The sequence below is a fragment of the Muscardinus avellanarius genome (genome assembly GCF_963383645.1).
Source record: "Muscardinus avellanarius genome assembly, chromosome: 18".
Classification (NCBI taxonomy): domain Eukaryota; kingdom Metazoa; phylum Chordata; class Mammalia; order Rodentia; family Gliridae; genus Muscardinus; species Muscardinus avellanarius.
The window spans coordinates 5,621,011-5,640,922 of NC_137804.1; the positions used below are offsets into that span (position 1 = coordinate 5,621,011).

The following is a 19,912-nucleotide window of genomic DNA, read 5'->3' on the forward strand; positions in this document are numbered from 1 at the left end:
GTGTGTGTGTGGGGGGGGTACTGATGATGGAACCCAGGGGCTTTCTACCTCCTGGCTATACACCCAGATCTGTTTTCTATTTTATTTAGAAACAGGGTCTAAGTTGCTGAGAGCTTCACTACGTAGCTGAGGCTGGCTTCAAACCTGTGCGATCCTGTCTCAGCCTCCTAAGCGTGGGGATTACAAGTGTGTGCCACCATACCCGGCTTGGTTATTTTTAAAAGGAGAAATTCTGGCATCTACTACAACATGGATGAACCTTGCGGATATCCTGAAAACTAAGCCAGTCACATAAATATGATACACGCTCATGAGGTACCTAGGGTAGTCAAATCCTAACAAAGTAATGGCTGCCTGGAGCTGGGCAGAGGGAAGGAATGGGTTATTTTTAATCGGTATATGATTTTACAGTTATGGAAAGACGGTGGTTATTGTAATGTAAATGTATTCTCACTCAGCTGTACAATTAAAAAATCAAGGTGGTAAGCTATGTATTTTGACCTGTGTGTGGTACTGGAGATTGAAGCCAGGGGCATTGCAACTCCAAGCGACACCTCCAGGCCTATTTTTGAAACAGGCTGATGAGTCTCGCTACTTGAGGCTGTCCGCAAACCTGTGATCCTGGCTCAGCCTTCCGAGTACTAGGATTATAGGAGTTTGCCACCACGCCCGGCTTTAACAATTTTTTTTTAATCAAAGCAAGATGTAGCCCAAGAAGTGGTAAAGCAACACAGCTACTGCAGAGCTGAGTCTCACATTCATGTATCAAACTTTAAAAGTGCCTAGAGTGACATGTGGTAGCCCACGCCTGTAATCCCGCTAACTTGAGGACCTCAGGTTCAAGGACAGCTTCAGCAAGTTGTGAGACTCAGCACCTAGTAACTAGGAGGTAGAGCGCCCCCGGAGTTCAATCCCCAGTACCAAAGAAGTAGACGTACAAGCTGGGCACGGTAAACGCATGCCTGTTATCCCAGTATTTGGAAGACTGGAAGATCACTAGAAACCAGCCTTAGCAACCTGGCAAAACGCTATTTTCAAAATAAAGTATAAACCAGGCCTGGTGGTCCATGTACGTAATCCCAGTACTTGGAGGCCAAGACAGGAGGACCACAGGTTGGGGACCACCTCAGCTACTTAGGTGAGGCCCTCCATGATTCAGCGAGACCCTGTTCCAAAATAGAGCTGGTATAAGTTCAGGGTAAAGTGTCCCTGGGTTCAATCCCAATATAAATATAGCTTTCCTTGAACTAACAAAAACTGGCGCTAACCTAGTTATGTCCAAACTATCCTTTAGGACTGGTGGCGCTCGCCAGATCCCTCACCCCTCAGGAGGAAAACATGAGCCCAGCATGGTGGTGCACGACTAATCCCAGTACTTAGGAATGCAGGATCGCGGCCAGCCTCTACAATATAAGATGGGGCCAGGGGTGTATAGCTGAGGTAGGATGCCCTGCGGGGTTCAGTCCCCAGCACCACAGAAGGAAACCGTGGTACCTAAGATTCCCCGGCGGCTGCTGACCTGGCGACCCGACCTTGCCACGTCCATCCCCAGCCAGACCGGAAGGCACTCCACTCACCCAGTTGGTTATTTCAGGCCTTTTGCACTTTTCAGTACAAAGAACGGCCACAAAGTTGATGGTCCCCTTCCGCCGCCCCTTATACACCACAGTCTTGCTTCCCCTGCCGATCTCCTCGTAGAGGATAAAGTTTTCCATCTCTTCTCTGATTTCTCACATTGATTAAGATTGCATCTCCAGCGCCTAAAGTGAAAACCAGAAGACTGTAAGAAGCCAGGCACGGTGGCCCAGGCCTGTAATCCTGGTATGCGGGAGCCTACGATGGGGACTCCAAGTTTGAGGCCAGCCTCAGCAATTTAGCGAGACCCTGCTGCAAGACAATTTTCAAAGGGCTGCTCAGAAGTAGACTGTCCCTGGGTTCACCCCCAGTACCAGAGTATAAAAATGACATCTATAAATACAAACTGGTTGCATGATTACCACAGAATATTTAAGCCTAGGAGTTCTATAACTCTCATGAAATCCACCTGCCAGGGCTGGATATTAGTCATTATATAGAAGCAAAAGAAAATATGTCACAAATCGATACTCAACTTCTTACCGAGATCTTAAAAATGGTAAAGTTTTTTTTGTAGTGCTTGGGATGAAATTCAGGGGCCTTCTACCTCCGGGCTACACCCCAGACCTATTTTATATTTGGAAAGGGTCTTAAGTTGCTGAGAGCCTAACTAGCTGAGGCTGGCTTCGAACCTGCACAATTCTGTCTCAGCCTCCCAGATACTAGGATTACGAGTATGGGCCACCATGCCTGGCTAAAACAGCTATTTTGAACCTGAACACAAGAGATTTTCTCCAATATCTGTGTTTCTAGAAAATGAAGCCAGGGGGATTCTATCTCCAAGCTATGCCCCTATCTTGTTGGGGGGGGGGGAGGGCTTTTGGTTGTGTTTTTACTTTGAAACAGGGTCTAAGTCGAGGCTGGCCTTGAACCTGTGATCCTATCTCAGCCTCCCAAGTACTAGGATTAAAGGCACGCATCACCAGAGCTCCGCCCATATCTTACCACAGAAACCTGTTGCAATGGAAACGGCATTTGATTAACATGTAGCTAAGCTTCACACATGAGAAAATCAAGCCACTTAAGAGGAAATGCTTTATGAACATCAAGTGGTAACATTTCTACCACAGGGAACGCATCCATCCAAGCGTAATTCAAAGTCAGGAGTCAGTAAAATCGGCTTCAGGGCCAAATAAGGCCTGCGGCCTGCTTCTGTAAACTTTAATTAGAACATAGCCACACACATTTCCGTATTATCTACAGCTGGTTTCAGGACAAGAGCAAAGACAATAGCTGCAGGACAGAAGGTAGCTTGATGACAGAAATCTATGGCCTGCTGGAAGCCCACAGCACTGACCCTGTTTCAAAATAAGAGCTACTTTAGCCCTAGAGTAGAACACCCCTACATTCAACCCCCGGACTTCCCCTCCGAAAAAATCCTGGCTCCTGGCCACCAAAACGCTAGAATATTGCAGAGCAAAAGGTCAGTGGTATCTACTATGTAACATGGCCAGCGTAAACTTAAACAGAATGGTACAAGAAAGCTGTTTGTGGTTCTGAGGAAATGAACCCAGGAGCATTCTACTTCTGAGCTACATTTCCAGCCCTATTATTCTGAAAAAGAACAAGTTGCTGAAAGCCTCCTTAAAGTAACTCAGGCTGGCCAGGAACCTGCGATCCTTCCTCAGCTTCCCAAGTACTGAGATTACAAGCATGCACCAGGCCAGGCTCAATAAAGCTGTTAAACCTTCATTAAGCCAGGCGTGGTGGCGCACACTCGTAATCCCAGCATTCAGGCTGAGGCCAGAGGATCGTGGTTCTCAGACGGCAACTCAGTAAGTTCACGAGTGAGGCAACTCAACGAGACCCAGTTTCAGAGTAAAGAAAAAACAGGGCTGGGAGTGTAGCTCGGAGGTAGAATGCCCTGGGTTCATTCCCCATTACCGGGGAAAAAAACAAACAAAAAAAACGTTAGATGTTTGCCAACTGGCTATGTCAGGATCCACCAAGTAAGATGAAATTTTAAGACAAATAACTGATATCTTAAATGGTTTTAAAATGCAAGAGAAAGGTTTCAAGAGTCAAGTTTTATTTAGATCAGACGCCTTTACTGAGAAACCACAATTAAGCAGAGTACTTGGTGTGCAATTAACTGCCAGTACTAACCCCACTGAGATAACTGTGGCTTGTTATGCTGGGGATTGAATCCAGGGGCATTCTACCTCCGAGCTACACACCCCACAGCCCGAGTTATTTTGAAATAGGGTCTAAGTTGTAGAGGGCCTACTTTACTGAGGCTGACCACCACCTGCGATCCTCCTGTCTCAGCCTCCAAGTACTGCAATTACAAGCCTGAGCCACCATGCCCGGCTTCTGCAGCTCAGTTTCTTAAAGAATTTGATCACCAAGCAGGTGCAGTTCTGCCCAAGTCCCTGCTACTCAGGAGGCTGAGGCGGAGGGATCGCTGACCTAGTTCAAGGAAAGCGTGGGCAGCACAAGGAGACCCTACTTCAAAAACAGAAAAGAGAAAATTAAAAAGCTAGATCTGATAGTTTTCTGGCAAATTTAAGACTTTATAACTTCTTACTTGGATCAAAACAGTTCCTCATTAAAGACTTTTCTGTGTGTGGTACTGGGGGTGGAACCCAGGGGCTTTCTACCTCCAGGCTATTCTCTCAAACCTATACTTTATTTGGAAACAGGGTCTAAGTTGCTGAGAGCCTCACTCAGCAGCTGAGGCTGGCTTCAGACCTGTGCGATCCTGTCTCAGCCTCCCAAGTGCTGGGATTATAGGGATTACAAACTTGTGCCACCCCGCTTTCTGGCAGTACCGGGGATGGAACCCAGGGGGCATTCTACTCTAGAGCTACACCCCCAGCCCTTTTTTTACTTTTTTCATTCTGAAACCGGGTCTCACTGAGATGCAAAGGGCCTCAGGACAGCTGAGGCTGTCTGTGAACCTGGATCCTCTGGTCTGGCCTCCCGAATGCTGGGATTACAAGCGTGCGCCACCACGCCCGGCGGCCTAACACATTTTAAAACTGTTGCTCCTTATTTGTGCAATAGGACATGAGCACACAAAACAAGGTAAATGAAGTGTGACCGGCTAGTTGTTCCCCCTCACCCGCTCCCCTGAAGCTCCCACTCGCCTGACCTCCAGAGTCCACTTGCTGCGTTTTTTTGGAGGTCTGACCCAGAACACTGGCACAGTCGTCTTCGCTGAGAGTGGCGTCTTGAGTCTTTTTAAATGGAGGAGTTTGCCTGGAAAGCGCCCAAGCCTGAAATCAGAGCGAGTCACACGGTGCATTCAGCAAAGGGTAAAGAGACCAGGCGAAAACAGCAGATCAAAACCATTCCCACTTTCGCCATGTTTGTTTTTTGTTTTGTTTTTGTTTTTTGCGGGTCTAGGAATGGAAGCCCCAGGAGCATTCGACCTCCGAGCTACACCCCCTGCTCTATTTCTTATTATTTTGAAACATGCTTTAAGATGCGGAGGGCCTCACTACTAGCTGAGGCTGTCCACGAACTGCTATCCTCCAGTATCACCCTCCCGAATGCTGGGATTACAAGCGCGCGCCACCACGCCTGGCTACCAAGTTTTTGTTTTTGTGGTGCTCGGATTGAATTCGGGGGTATTTGAATCTCCACGCTACACCCTTAGCTGTATCTTTTTCAACGGTCTCTCGTGCGGTTGCTGAGAGCCTCACTAAATTGCTGAAGCTGATCTTGAACCTACGATTCTACCTATCTCAGCTTCCTAAGACACTGAAGTTACAAGCGTGCACGCCACGTCCTGTTTTATGCCTCCGCGTGCTGAACTGGCACCACCTGGGAACCTAACAGAAATTCAAATTATCAGGCGGCACCTGGATCAGATTCTAGAGGCGGGGCCCAGCGATCCGTTAATCACTGCCTAGGGCGACTCGTGCGCGCTCAACTGCGAGCCGCTCTGTGCCCAGCGCTCACAGGTGCCCTCCCCGGAGCACTACAGAAGGAATTACCTGCAGGCTTGGAACCGCAGCCTAACCGCCGCCCTCGCCCCCACCTCCGCAGCTCCAGGACGCTTAGCCCCTTCCCCAGCCTAGCCAGATCCGCAGGTTCCAGCCAGCACCGCCAGGCGGACCCCAGGAGCCCGCCCCGGCTCCTAAGGGGTGGCGCCCACAACGCCCATCCCCCGACCCGGGGGCACGAGCGCCGCACGCCCCTGCACCCAGGTGCTGGAACAGGTGGCCAGATCCTGAACCCCAGCCCCCAAGGAGCTGTGCGGGGTCTTAGCTGGGCACCTGCGCCACGCCAAGCCGGAGGTCCACGCGGGGCTGCACGGGGCGCAGGCGGCGCCCTCGGGGTCTGAACGCTCGCCTGCGCAGCTGAGGGGGCTCCAGCCCCGACTCCAGTCTCGCGGGCACACCTGCGGTGGTCGATGGGCTACGGGGATGCGTCCAGTCCGCCACCCAGCCCGGCCGAGTGGGCGCGCTTCGGCCTCCACCCCGGGCAGGCCCACGGGCCCGAAATGGGGGAGAAGAAACCGATTTCGCCGAGCAGACGCGCGGGGCTCCGCGGCCTCGCACGCCCGGCTCCCCTCCGCGTTTGGATGCGCCCGGCCAGTCTCCAGGGCAACAGACGGGACGCCGGAAGGACTGACTAGCCCGCCTTCCTCCCCATTGGCTGAGGACCGGACGTGAGGTAGAGGGCGGAGCTTAGCAGGTGGCCACGCCCCAGCCCAGGACGAGCCCACTGCTCGGGACGGGGTGGAACGTGCCCGGCAGCCGCGCACCCCCGGCGGCTGGAGTCGGCCACACCGTGTCCATGGCAGCTCGCGGGACGCCGGAAGGGTCCCCGCGGGCCTGGAAGCGGGCAGCGGGGGCGCGCAGTCTGTCCTGACCTGGCCAGGATGGGGCGTGAGGACCGGAGAGTGGCTCCGGCTTCCTCGGGAGATCGACTGGCAGTGCGGGCTGCTCGGGATCCACTGGGGGGCGCGGGGCATCTGGGCTCCTGGGCCAAAGGGAGGGCGGCGCCCGGTCCTCTCTTTTATAGCTGAGGAGCCGCCCCCTCCCGGGTCTCGTGCGGCCGGTGTAGGCCGCGCCCCGCCGGGCACGTTGGAGCCCCGTGCGCCCTCCTGCCTCTTGGGGCCTGCTCGGGGACTCCTACCCCAGCATCGAAGTCACCTGGGGCGCGGGTTAAAACGCGCACATCTAACCCTGCCTCGGCGGTGCCTGTTTACAACTCTACCAGGTTACCAGCTGATGCTAATGTCTGCACAAGGGCCACACTTTGCAAAACACAAAAGCAAATCAAGCCGCTATCCAGAGTGCGCTGCGCTCTCAGGTGAACTTCGTCTCATACTCTAACCCTGCCTTCCCAAGAATCTTACTAATATCTGTATCGTTGGCAACTTTGGTACGGAAAAGCTTTCTTCACCGACCACTCCCAAATTAGTAAAGATAAAATCTGATGCGATATCCTTTAGTTTGTTCCAACTTTGGGTAATCTTAAGAGTTAATTGCCAGAAACGGTAGAGAATTCTGGGGTTTCATAACCTGGTTTCCCTAGGTGATTCCAGGAAATTCGCACAGTTAAAGTGTGTGTGTGTGTGTGTGTGTGTGTGTGTGTGTGTGTGTGTGTGTGTGTGTGTGTGTGTTTCTGACTAGGAAGTTCATGGCTAGCCGGGCCTGGTGGTGCACGCTTGTAATCCCAATACTTGGAAAGCTGAGACAGGAGGATCACAAGTTCACAGCCAGCCACAGCAAATGAGCAAGGCCCTCAGCACCTGAGCCAAATCCCGTTTCAAAATAAAATAGAATAGGGCTGGGGGTGTAGGTTGAAAGCAGAATGCCCCTGGGTTCAATCCCTAGTACCACAAAAAATTAATTTGAATTATATAAAGAAAGTTTGTTCATGGCCGTTTTGTTTCTGTGCTTACTGGGGGTTGAACCAAAGGGCATCATTCTACCTCCAAGCTACAGCACCAGCACTTTTTATTTTAAAACAGGGTCTCACTAAGTTGCTAAGGGTTTTGCTCATTTGTGGAGACTGGCCTAGAATCTGTATTCCTCCTGTCTCAGCCTCTCAAGTACTGGGATTACAGGAATGCACTACTAAACCTAGCTCCTGCTATAAAAGTACATTTTTCTTTTTTTGGTGGTGGTGTTGGGGATTGAACCCAGGGGCATTCTATCCCTGAGCTACACCCCCAGCCCTAGTTTTTATTCTTTATTTTGAAACAAGGTCTCACTGAGTTGCGGAGGGCCTCACTAAGTAGCTGAGGTTGGCCATGAACCCAGATCCTCCTGTCTCAGCCTCCCAAGTACTAGAATTACAAACATGCGCTACCACGCCTGGCTTTATAGATAATTTAAAGACAATAGCACTAAAGAAAAGATAAAGTAAACATAGACAGTACTCTGTGACTGCTGCTGGTCCAGAGTTAAGACTTTAACAAGCAGTAGTACAAATTCAGAAAGTAAAAACCAGTTGAGTGTTGGACCGTAGAGACCTGAAACACCTTGTCTGGAATTATTAAATTCCCACGCGCTTTCAGACTGATGCTTGTTGTAGCCGGGCATGGTGGTACACACATGTAATTCCAGTACTTGGGAGGCTGAGACAGGAGGATCACTGGTTAGAGGTCAATTTCAGCAACTGAGTGAGGCCCTCGACAACTTATGCAGACCCTGTTTCAAAATAAAAAATAAAATGGGGCTGGGGGTGTAGTTCAGAGGCAGAATACCCCTAGTTCAGTATTCAGTAACACACACATACACAGATTAACTTTGCCTTCACATTGGTTTTAGATTTTCATCCTAATTATAATAAGTGAATTTGTGTGTGTGGTTCTGGAGATTGAACCAAGGGATATTCTACCTACAAGATACACTCCATCCCTTCTCCCCATGGTGCTGGAGAGTGAACCCGGGGCATTCCACCTCAGATTCTACCTCTTTGCCCGATTTTTTATTCTTTATTTTTGAAACAGGGTCTTACTAAGTTTTAGAGAGCCTTACTAAATAGCTGAGGCTGTCCTCAAATCTGGGTCCTCCTGTCTCAGCTTCCCAAGTACTGGGATTACAAGGGTGCGCCACCACACTCAGCTTCCAGCCCTATTTAATTTAATTTTTTTTATTTTGAAGTAGGGTCTCACTAAGTTGCTGAGACTGGCCTCAAACCTGCAGTCAGACAGGTGTGTAGGCACAAACTTGTAATCCCAGTACTTGGGAGGCTAAGACGGGAATCACAGATTTGCAGCCAGGCTCAACTACTTGGAGAAGCCCTCCACAACTTAGTGAGACCCTGTTTCAAAAACAAAGAACAAGCCAGGCGGTGGTGGCGCATGCTTATAATCCCAGCATTTGGGAGGCTGAGACGGGAGGATTGCAGATTTGTGGCCAGCCTCAGCTGCTTAGTGAGGCCCTCCGCAGCTTTGTGAGACCCTGTTTCATATATAAGAAGAATTTTAAAAATTGGGTTTGGGGGTATAGCTTGGAGGTAGAATGCCCTTGCGTTCAGTCCCCAGCACCACACACACAGACACACACACACACACACACACACACACACACGTGTTTAAATAAAGAACAAAATAGGGCTGGGGGCGTAGCTCAGAGGTAGAATGCCTCTGGCTCCAATCCTCAGTACTGGGGGAAAATAAAAACCTACAATCGTCCTGTCTCAGCCTCCCAGGTTCTGAGATTGCCGGTGTGCACCCCCACTCCCGGCTTTATGAATGATTTTGATATGAAGGATATCAAGTGTTGTCACTCAGCCAAACTCTTGGTCTCAGACACACCTCATGCTCCGTCCCTGTCACCTCTAGGTACTCAGAGAGGACCTCTTCACTTAACCACGTAGAACCCCCCCCCCCACCAAGTGGTGGGAAGTAAGCCTTCTTTTAGTAAGGTGGTGCTTGTATAGGTGCACATTGGCATCAGCTCCCCATCTCCAGTGATAAGAATGTTCTGTTCTCTTCCTGGTACAGAGAGGGTACATTTCTTTTTTCTTTTTTTTCATATATATATATATATATATATATATATATATATATATATATATATATATATACTGGGGATGAAACCCAGGGGCATTCTACCTCCAAGCTACACTCCCAGACCTAATTTTTATTCTTTATTTTGAAACAGTCTCACTGAGTTGCAAAGAGCCTCATTAAGTAGCTGCGAACCTGCTCGATCCTCCTGTCTCAGCCTCCCAAATGCTGGGATTACAAACATGCCCCACGCCTGGCCTTTAGGGAGGGTACTTTTCTCACAGGAAATGTGAGCCCTGGTGTTAGGTAGAAAGGGGAGGGGAGCTAGGAAGCCTTTCCTGCACCTTCTGTGTCTCAATCACCTTTTTTTTTTTTTTTTTTTTTTTAACTGTTGCTAGGGCTGTAGCTCAGTAGTAGAGCACTTGCCTGGCATGTGTGAGGCCCTGGGTTCAATCCCCAAAACCATAAAAAAACAAAACAAAATAAAAAAGGAATCCCAGAACTTGGGAGGCTGAAAGAGGAGGATAACAAATTCAAGGCCAGCCCTGGCAACTTAGACCCTTTTTCAAAATAAAAAATAGGGATAGGGTATAGCTCAGAGGCAGAACATCCCTAGGTTCAATTTCCAGCAAACACACACACACACACACACACACACACACACACACACTCACTCACTATCCAAAGCAGCATGTTTTGGGGTGGTGTGTTCTGAAACCCTCAATGATACTTTAAACAGTACTTTGCCAGCCAGGCATGGTGGCGCACGCTTGTAATCCCAGATGTGGGAGGCTGAGACAGGAGCATCGCAGTTCAGGAACAGCCTCGGCTACTTGGGCCCTTTGCAACTTAGTGAGACCCTGTTTCAAAATAAAGAGTAAAAATAGGGCTGGGAGTATAGCTCAGAGGTAAAATGCCCCTGGGCTCCATCCCCAGTACCGCGCGCGCGCACACACACACACACACACACACACACACACAAAAGTACCTGCCTCCTGTTTCATTCTCGAAAACTCACATTACAGCCAGATATGGCAGCATATGCCTGTAATCCCAGGACTTGGAAGGCTGAGACAGAGGACCACACGTTTGCAGCCAGCCTCAGCTACTTAATGAGACCTTGTTTCAAAATGAAAAAGTAAAATAGGACTGCAGGTGTAGCTTGCATGTAAACAGTACTGGATACAGTAGCAGACACAGGTTCCCCTGCCCCAGTACTGGATACAGTACCGAGCACAGGTCCCCCCACCCCCTGCCCCGCCCCCCCCAGCCTCAGGTACTTAAGTCCTCTGCAACTTAGCTGAGACACTGTCTCCAAATAAAAGAATAAAATAGGGTTAGGTATAACTTGGAGGTAGAACCCAGATCCCCCTCTCTCAGCCTCCCAAGCACTGGGATTACAAGCATGCGCCACCACGCTGGGCTTTTATTTGTTGGGTTTTTGTTTTTGTTTTTGTTCATTTGTCTTTTGGGGGTTTGGGTACTGGGGGTTGAACCCAGGGGCATCCATTCATTCTTATGATTTATTTTGAAACAAAGCCTTGCTAAATTTGAACTTAACCTTGAACCTGCAATCCTCCTGTCTCACCTCTTAAGTACTAGGATTACACAAGTGTACCACCAGGCCCCAGCTGATTCTGATCAGTCTTGGGGAGCATCTCCAGTTTTTTGTCTAAGGATGAGTTCCTATGTAATGAGGTGATGTCAGAAGTTTACCATTTCTTCTGTGCTATATATAATACATGTATATATGCTATTTACACACATATATGTATATGTACACATATGTATATACTTATACATATGTATACACATACATACGCATATATGTTTATACATACATATATGTATATATGTATTGTTTTTTACTGTGCTGATCAAATCCAGGGCCTTGAATATTCCAGGCAAGTATTCTACCATTGAGCAAGGCCCCAGTCTTAAAAAGTAAACTTTAAATATTCTATATTTAAAGATTATATATTGCTTATTTTTAAAATTTTGTTTCACCTATTTTTTTTTTTTTTTTTTTTTTTTTTTTGCGGGTTTGGGGATGGAACCCAGGGGCATTTGACCTCTGAGTTATACGCCCAGCCCTATTTTTTATTCTTTATTTTGAAACAGGGCCTCATTAAGTAGCTGAGGCTGTCTGCGAACCGCGATCCTCCGTCTCAGCCTCCCATGGGCTGGGATGACCAGCGTGCGCCACCGCGAGGCTCCATTGTCTCCCCTTAGGTATCAGATTGTTTACTCCATCTGGAATATACCTTGGTGAACACCGGAAATGAGGATGCGACCTTATTTCTCCAGAGAATGCTTTTGTGTGTTTGTGTGACTGGTACAGAAAATCAAACCCAGGAGCATTCTACCTCTGAGCTCATCTCCAGCCCTGTTTTTATGTTTCTTTTTGAAGCAACAAAGGTCTAAGTTGCGAGGACCTTGCTAAATTGCTCAGAAGGCTGCCCTCGGACCTGCGATCCTCCTGACTCGGCCTCCCCAGTACTGGGATCACAGGCGTGTGCCGCCACACCTGGCTAGCCTCAAAATGGTCTGACCAGGTATACTAGCACTGGAATTCTCCTTTTCCTCAGGAATTTGTGACCTCTCCCTTATGATAGGCCACTTTTTAAATGTATGTATTAAAGTCTATTTCTGGCTTATTAATTTTTCTCCGTTGAGCTATTTTTGCACTAGATGGAGACAGTTCTTAATACTGGTTTTAAATTTTAATAAGAAGAAAGGCAAATCATGGAGAGGGCCAGCACAGTGGCATGTGGCCGTGGTCCCCGCTCCGTGGGGGTCTGAGGCAGGAGGATTGCTTGAGAGGAATTGGAGGCCTGGGCAGTGGAGCACGATCTCTTCTCTGAAGAGCGAGAGGCCAGAGATGACCCGGAGACGTAAAGAGAGGGGACGGCCAGGCCGAGACAATGTGTGATGAGGAGTCAGTCGTTTTTTTTTTTTTTTTCCCCTGGGATACTGGAGGTTGAATCCAGAGCCAGTCTACCTGCACGCTATACCCAGCCCTATTTTACCTTTTTATTTATTTATTTATTTATTTATTTATTTAATTTTATTTATTTTGCAGTATTGGAAATGGAACCCAGGGACATTCAACCTCTGAGCTATACCCCATGACTTTTTTTTTTTTTGGTGGTGGTACTGGGGTTCCTGGAAGCCCTTCTACCTCTGGGCTACACTTCCAGACCTATTTTTACATTTTTATTTGGAAACAGGGTCTCCTAAGCCAGCGCACGCGGCTGGCTTCGAAGCTGCGCGATCCTCCTGTCTCTGCCTCTCAAGCGCAAGGATTACAAGCGTGCGCCACCACGCCTGGCCTGACCTATTTTTTATTTTGATACAGGGTCTCACTGAGTTGCAGAGGGCCTCACAAGTAGCTGAAGCTGTCCTCAAACCACCACCCTCCTGTTTCAGCCTCCCAAATGCTGGGATTACAAGCCTGCGCCACCACACCCGGCTTTTTTTTTTGGGGGGGGTGGAACCCAGAGGCTTTCTACCTCCGGGCTATACTCCCAGACCTATTTTATATTTTATTTGGAAACAGGGTCTCGCTAAGTTGCTGAGAGCCTCATTAAGTAGCTGAGGCTGGCTTCGAACCTGTGCGATCCTCCTGTCTCAGCCTCTCAAGCGCCGGGATTACAAGCGTGCGCCACCACGCCCGGCAGCACGCCCGGCTTCTGACTTCTTATTTTGAAACAGAGTGTTGCTAAGTTGATGGGTGCCTCACTAAGTTGCTGAGGCTGGCTTCAAACCCACGATCCTCCTTTCTCAGCCTCCCATGTATTGGGATTGCAAGAGAGCGCCACACGCCAGGCTCTGTCTGGGATATTCTCGTGTATTTCTTTCCTGATGAACTTTGGAATACATCGTCATTTCCTTACAATAAAATGCCCTCAGCACTCGACTGCGATGACATGGAGCGCACTAATTGATTTGAGGATTCATGACATATCACAACATCAAGCCTTTCCATCTGGGTAGCTTGCAATTATGGTCCCTCGGTGTTGGGCAGCTCTAATTAAACCTGACAGCCTCGTCTTAGCGGGGCTTGGCTGGCAGCGGACGGGCCTCCAAGTGGGAGAGGCACAAAGATCTGTGGCAGGACGAGGCTGCGGGGTCCCGCAGGCCCAGGGCAAAAGGCTGCGCAGGGGAACGGGGTGGGCTCTGGGAAATCCAAACGTTTCCCAAGATCCTCAGGCTGACTGCGGCAGTGCTGAGGGGCCCGAGGGCGCTTGGGTGGTGAGCCGAGACAGGCAGGTGGAGAGGCCACTGGAGACCTGAGCTCTAGGAAGACCCAAGGTCTGTCTGTCTTTCTTTCTTTCTTTCTTTCTTTCTTTCTTTCTTTCTTTCTCTCTCTCTCTCTCTCTTTCTTTCTCTTGCGGTACTGGCGATGGAACCCAGGGGCATTCTACCTCTGAGCAACTCTCCCAGCCCTATTTTTTATTCTTTATTTTGTAACAGGGTCTCACTGAGTCGTAAAGGGGCTCTCTAAGTAGCTGAGGCTGTCCTCGAACCGCAATCCTCCCGTCTCAGCCTCCCGAATGCTGGGATTACAAGCGTGCGCCACCGCGCCCGGCTTGAAGCTGGTTCTTATTGGCTTTTTTATTCCTAAATCCCACTAAGAGAAACAGGAGTCTATTCATATTGGGTCAACTGCCTTATTTTGCTAAATGTGATCAATTTAGTAACACCCAGAGGGAAACACTTCTCCCTGTTGCCAGCCTTACAAGAGTGTTACTTTTGTTTTTTCTCACAGTTCTGAAGCCCAGAAACAGCTGGGCCCCCCTCTCCTCCTCCTCTCCCAGGGGATGATCCCAGCTGTCTTAGAGGATTCCTTACAGGGCTTGGCTTTGACAGTTTCCATTACAGGCAGGACTGACTGAACAGCGGCAGACACACGCTAGTGAGGGCAGGCTAGCCTCTACGGCTACTCCCCGGCGTCGCCTCTGGGAAAGAGGCCATTCATACATAGGAGGGACCCCAGCAAGGACCTGCAGGGAGCATAGGAATGAGACGAGAAAAGAAGGTGGCCAGTGAAGGTGTCTTATCAAACGCAGATAACTGGGCCCCAATCACTTGCAGGTGCTCTGAGAGCCAGGGAACACTTGTCGCCTGAAGGCACCAGGGACAGGGACTTCTGGAAGGAGATCTTCAGCTCCCTAGAATGCCCCGGCCGCATCGTGCGGGCCAGGTTCTGGCAGCCAGAGAGCTGAGGGAGCTGCAGGTGCCCAAAGCTGGTCCCGGCTGCTGCACAGCTGCACAGCTGCAGAGGGCGTGGGCAGAGTCTCGTGCCCCCATGACAGGGTCTCCCCTGTTCTGATCAAGTCATCATTAAGGGTGGCCTCACACTGTCTGAGAGTTGACCCTCCTTGACCATATATAGCAGCACCTTCTCTTGGTAATAAGCTTCTAGCCAGCTAGCCTGCCTTAGTACTGGGGATCGAACCCTGGGGGATTCTCCGAGCTGCACCCCAATCCCTTTTTATCTATTTATTTTATTGTGGTACTGAGAATGGAACCCAGGGGCCTTCTACCGCCAGGCTACACTCCCAGACCTCTCTTATACTTTATTTGGAAACAAGGTCTCACTACGTTGCCGAGAGCCTCATTAAGTCGCCAAGGCTGGCCTCTCACCTGTGTGATCCTCCTGTCTCAGCCTCCCAAGCGCTGGGATTACAAGCCTGGCTCCCAATCCCTTTTTATTTGGAAATAAGTTCTCAGAAAGTTACCGAGGCTGGCCCCAAGGCTGTGATCCTCCTGTCTGAACTTCTCACGCCCTGGGAGTACAAGTGTGTGCCCCACACCTGGCATGTTCTGGCTATACTGACGGGGTGCCAGCCATGAGCCGGTCACTGCTTATAGAGTCGGGGATGGAACAATAAATAAGTACCCGAATCCCGCTGCTACTGAGTCAGGCATCTTTGATGAATGTCCCACGTCACATCTGGGTTGGCAGGCTCCGCTCAGCATCCTCTTGAAGGAAGGCAGGAGCTGGTGATAGACACTTCCTCTTCCATCCTCCATTCTATTTACTCTGGGGTGGGCTTCCTCTATCCTTATGTTATTCTTCCCGTTTCCCGTCTCCTTTTTCCTCCCCTAGTCCATGGATCATTCCCCAAAGAAACGGCTTGTCTCTAAGTCTTTCTCCAACGCTGCTTCTGGGGGCAGCCCAAGCTAATGTGTCTGCATTTTATTTTTTAATTTTTAATTTAACTTTGTGGTGCTGGGGACCCAGGAGTATTCTACTTCCAAACTAAACCTCTAGCCCTATCTTATGTTTAGTTTGAAACAGGGTCTTGCTAGGTTGATGAGAGTCTCACTATTTGCTGAGGCTGTCCTTGAATCTCTGATCCTCCTGTCTCAGCCTCCCAAGTGCTGGGATTACAAGCGTGCGCCACCATACGTGGCTATAGCTAGCATTTTAATTCCAGGTTGGTGGGTGGCATAGATCAGATAGTCTTTGTTGTATTAGATGCGATGTTCTGTTTTGTTACTCAGAGCCTGGCAAACATCAATAAACATAGGTTGATGTTGATTTATTTTATTTTTGCAGTACTGGGGATGGAACCCAGGGGCATTTGACCTCCAAACTACACCCCCAGCTCTATTTTCTATTCTTTATTTTGAAGCAGGGTCTCACTGAGTTGCAGAGGGCCTCACTAAGTAGCTGAGGCTGTCCGGGAACCGCGATCCTCCGCTCTCAGCCTCTCACATGCTGGGATGACGAGCGTGCGCCACAATGCTCGATGCTCGGCTTGATGTTGATTTAATTGTACAAAAGGAAGACAAAGGGCAGCCAAGTCCCGTCTGGGTGCGGGAACCTCTGCTCCGTGCTGGATAGAGCTGGGACCTGCCAGGGCCACGGGCAGGTTTCTGTTGCTAGGGACTGAGCCCAGGAGCATTCTACTTCCAAGCTACTCCATTAGCCTTTTTCATTTCTTATTTTGGAACAGGGTTTCACTAAATTGCTGAGGCTGGCCTTGAACCTGCAATCCTCCAGTCTCAGCCTCCCAAGTAGTAGGATTACAGGTGTGTACTACCGAACTCTGAGTGTTTTCTTTCTCCTGGACCCATCCCTCTTCCTTCCTGGCCCCTGGCCCCTCGTGTCCCAGCAGCCACAGGTCAGCAGCAGCTCCAAGTAGCCCTCATCTCTGGCTGGCTCCTGGCCCCCGCCCTCACTCAAGGGGTTATGCCAGCCACCTGCTTCCTCCCTGCGGGGAGCGAGAGAGGGAAACGGGCCTCCTCCTCCTCAGGACAGGACCCACCTGTCCCTCATCTGGGCTGGACAGCAGATGCCAGGACCCTGCTCTGGAACAAGGCCATTGTCAGGAACTGGAAAAAAGAAAGAATGGAAAATTCTGTGCCAACTCTGACTGCGGGCCATAGAGGAGGAGGGAGCCCGCGGCTGGAGAGGAGGGAGCCGAGTGGAGGGCCAATGGGCGTCCTCGGGAGCCTCCCCTAATTGGCTGCTGCTGTGGTTCCCTGCAAGTGAGAAGGTTGGGCCAGATGGTCTGAGCACCCCTCCACGCTTCAGGTTCCCAAGCTCATCTGTTAGCTCCATGTATATAAGAATATGGTGTGTGTGTGTAGCGAGGGATTGAACCTAAGGCTTTCTACCTCCAAGTGACACCTCCAGCCCTGCTTTATTTTCTATTTGGAAACAGAGCTCGCTAGATTGCGAATCAGCCTGTCTCCACCTCCCAAGTAGTGGAATCACGGGTGTGCACCGCCCCACCAGGTTTTTGTTTTTGGTACTAGAGATTGGACCCAATGGCATTCGATCTCTGTCTACACCCCCGCTCATTTTATTCTTATTTGGAAACAGGGTTTCATTAGGTTGGTGAGAGTCTCACTATTTGCTGAGGTTGTCCTCAAACCTGCAATCCTCCTGTCTCAGCCTCCCAAGTGCTGGGATTACAAGCATTAGCCACCCTGCCCAGCACTAATCTGAAACATTTCTAATGCTTTCTTCTCCTGTAGGTTTTTCTGAGGTCCCGACATTGTTAGACTCGGGCTATGGCTTCTCCTGGCGCACTGCGTAGGTGAGGTGCCCAGGACGTGATGTCCCTCTGTCCTCACTGCCCTTGTTAATCTTTTTTTTTTTTTTTTCAGCACTGGGGATGGAACCTAGAGGCATTCTAGCTCTGAGCTACACACCCCCAGCCCTATTTTTTATTTTAAAACAGGGTCTCACTGAGTTGCAGAGGGCCTAAGTAGCTGAGGCTGTCCGCGAACCGCCATCCAACTGTCTCAGCCTCCTAAACGCTGGGATTACAAGCGTGCACAGCCACGTGGGGCTTGTCCATGTTAATCTTGATGGCCTGGTCAGGGTCTTGTCCATCTGACCCTTGCCTAGTTAATATTTCCCCTTCTTCCTAATAAAAATCATTTATGGTGAGCCAGGTTAACCCAGGCAAGTATCTAGTCTCCAGCCGCACCTCCTAGAGTTAGCATTCATTGCCCATTCTTGCCAGAAACATTTCTGCTCCTCACTGGCTCCCAGATTCTTTCCCAGGAAGGGAAGAAGTCAGGTTTTGTGGGGTTTAGTTTCCTCGCATTCTCCGCTTGGGTCTCCCAACGACCTCTCTGACCCCTGGCCAGAGATGAGGCCGGAGAGAGGTGGACCTGCAGTCTCCTCGCCCCAACGAGGCAAGGGTGGGCAGCTGGGAGCTGAAGACGGGTCCACCAGCGGTGCCCTAACAGAATGGCCCTGGGCACCCACTTCCTGGGCCTGTTCCTGACCCCAAGGGTGAGGTCGGGCTCCCCACCCCCTTCGCCTTGCTCCTTTCTCCCGGGGTTTCACCCCTCGGGCTGCTTTTCAGGTGGGGAGGGCGGCCGCCTGCACCCACCCCCACGGAGGGGGCCCGCCTGCACCCCCTCTACCCCCACCGCGCCCCAGGACCCGGGCGCATCCTCGGGACCTCAGGAGGGGGCCCGCCTCACCCCCCCCACCTCCCCGCGCCCCAGGACAGGGCGCATCCTCGGGACCTCGGGAGAGGGCCCGCCTGCACCCCCTCGACCCCCACGCGCCCCAGGCCCCGGGCGCGTCCTCGGACCTCGGGAGGGGGCCCGCCTCACCCCCCACCTCCCCGCGCCCCAGGACCCGGGCGCGTCCTCGGGACCTCGGGAGGGGGCCCGCCTGCACCCCCTCGACCCCCACGCGCCCCAGGCCCCGGGCGCGTCCTCGGACCTCGGGAGGCCCGCGGCACCCCTCCCCCAGGCCCCGGCGGCCGGCGCATCCCGGGACGTCCGGGAGGGGCCGCAGGCGGCGGCGGGCGGGGCGCGGCCGCGTCGGGCGCTGACGGCAGCGCGGAGGGAGGCGCGAGCGCGGAGCCATGGCGAGAGGCCGCGCCGCGGCGCCCCCGCGCGCCCCCAGCCCGTGACCCGGGCCAGCGGGGCCGCTCACGCCCCGAGCCGCGCACCGGACCCGCCATCGGCGCCGGCCAGGCCCGCCCGGCCCGAGCGATCGCCGGCGGCGCCCCGCGGTAAGCGGGCGGGGGGGGGCAGGCCGGGCGGACCGCGCCGCACCTGCGGCCCGAGCGGGCGGGGGCCGGGCCGGACCGCGCCGGCCCCCGGGGTGACCGTGGGCGACCTTCGGGAGCCGCGAGCCGGCCGCGCACCCCGCACAACTTCATGGGCGCGGGCGCGGACCCGGACCCCCACCCCAGGGTGAAGTTCGCTCTGCCACTTTGTGTTGACCGCGGAGCTTCAGCATTCCCTCTCTCTTCAAGGTCAGCCTCCTGCAGGTGGAAACAAATGTAACACCGCGCGTGGTTTCCTGTCTGTGCCGTAGACTTGGGGAGAGCGTGCCATCCCAGCGTTTGGGAGGCCGAGACGGCAGGTTGGTGGTTCGCGGACAGCCTCCGCTACTTAGTGAGGCCCTGTGCAACTCGGCGTGGGACCCTGTTTCAAAATAAAGAATAAGGGATAGGGCCGGAGGTGTAGCCAGGGGGTAGAATACCCCTGGGTTCCATCTCCAGTACTGGGGGGAAAAAAAAAAGTTGGACAGCCCTCCCCTGGAAGCCCACTGTTTCAGAAGAGGCCTCTGCACTGGCTCAGTGCAGTCAGGGTCCACTGTGAAAGTTCCAAAGTGCGCCGGCGGTGCCTCTGCCCCTTATGGTTTCCTGATAAGCCTCCCCAGAACTTGGCTACAAAACAATGCTACTGTCTGCAGCCGTGAAGGGCTGGTGCCTTCTCTGCAAGGTCTGGGTGACCTGGGCATGAGCACGGACAGGGACCCAGGTAGTTCCAGAATCCTTCCCATTGCCACGACCAGGGCAGCAAAGAGGGCAGGAGGGGGCCAGGCCAGTCTGCAGGGGCAGGATCACCCAAGTTTGGGTACCC

The 19,912-nt window shown here is 51.6% G+C and overlaps 1 protein-coding gene across 1 annotated transcript in view; it reads right to left on the reverse strand.

The window, feature by feature from the left end:
* The window catches only part of ULK4 (unc-51 like kinase 4), a gene marked incomplete at both ends in the record, with an annotated part of 268,478 nt that extends 266,763 nt beyond the window's left edge, over positions 1–1,715 (reverse strand). The window contains one exon of the mRNA XM_080715872.1: positions 1,578–1,715. Within this exon, the coding sequence (XP_080571998.1) occupies positions 1,578–1,715 (138 nt within the window). The remainder of the gene's footprint in view (positions 1–1,577) is intronic.
* Between the last annotated feature and the right edge of the window lie 18,197 nt (positions 1,716–19,912).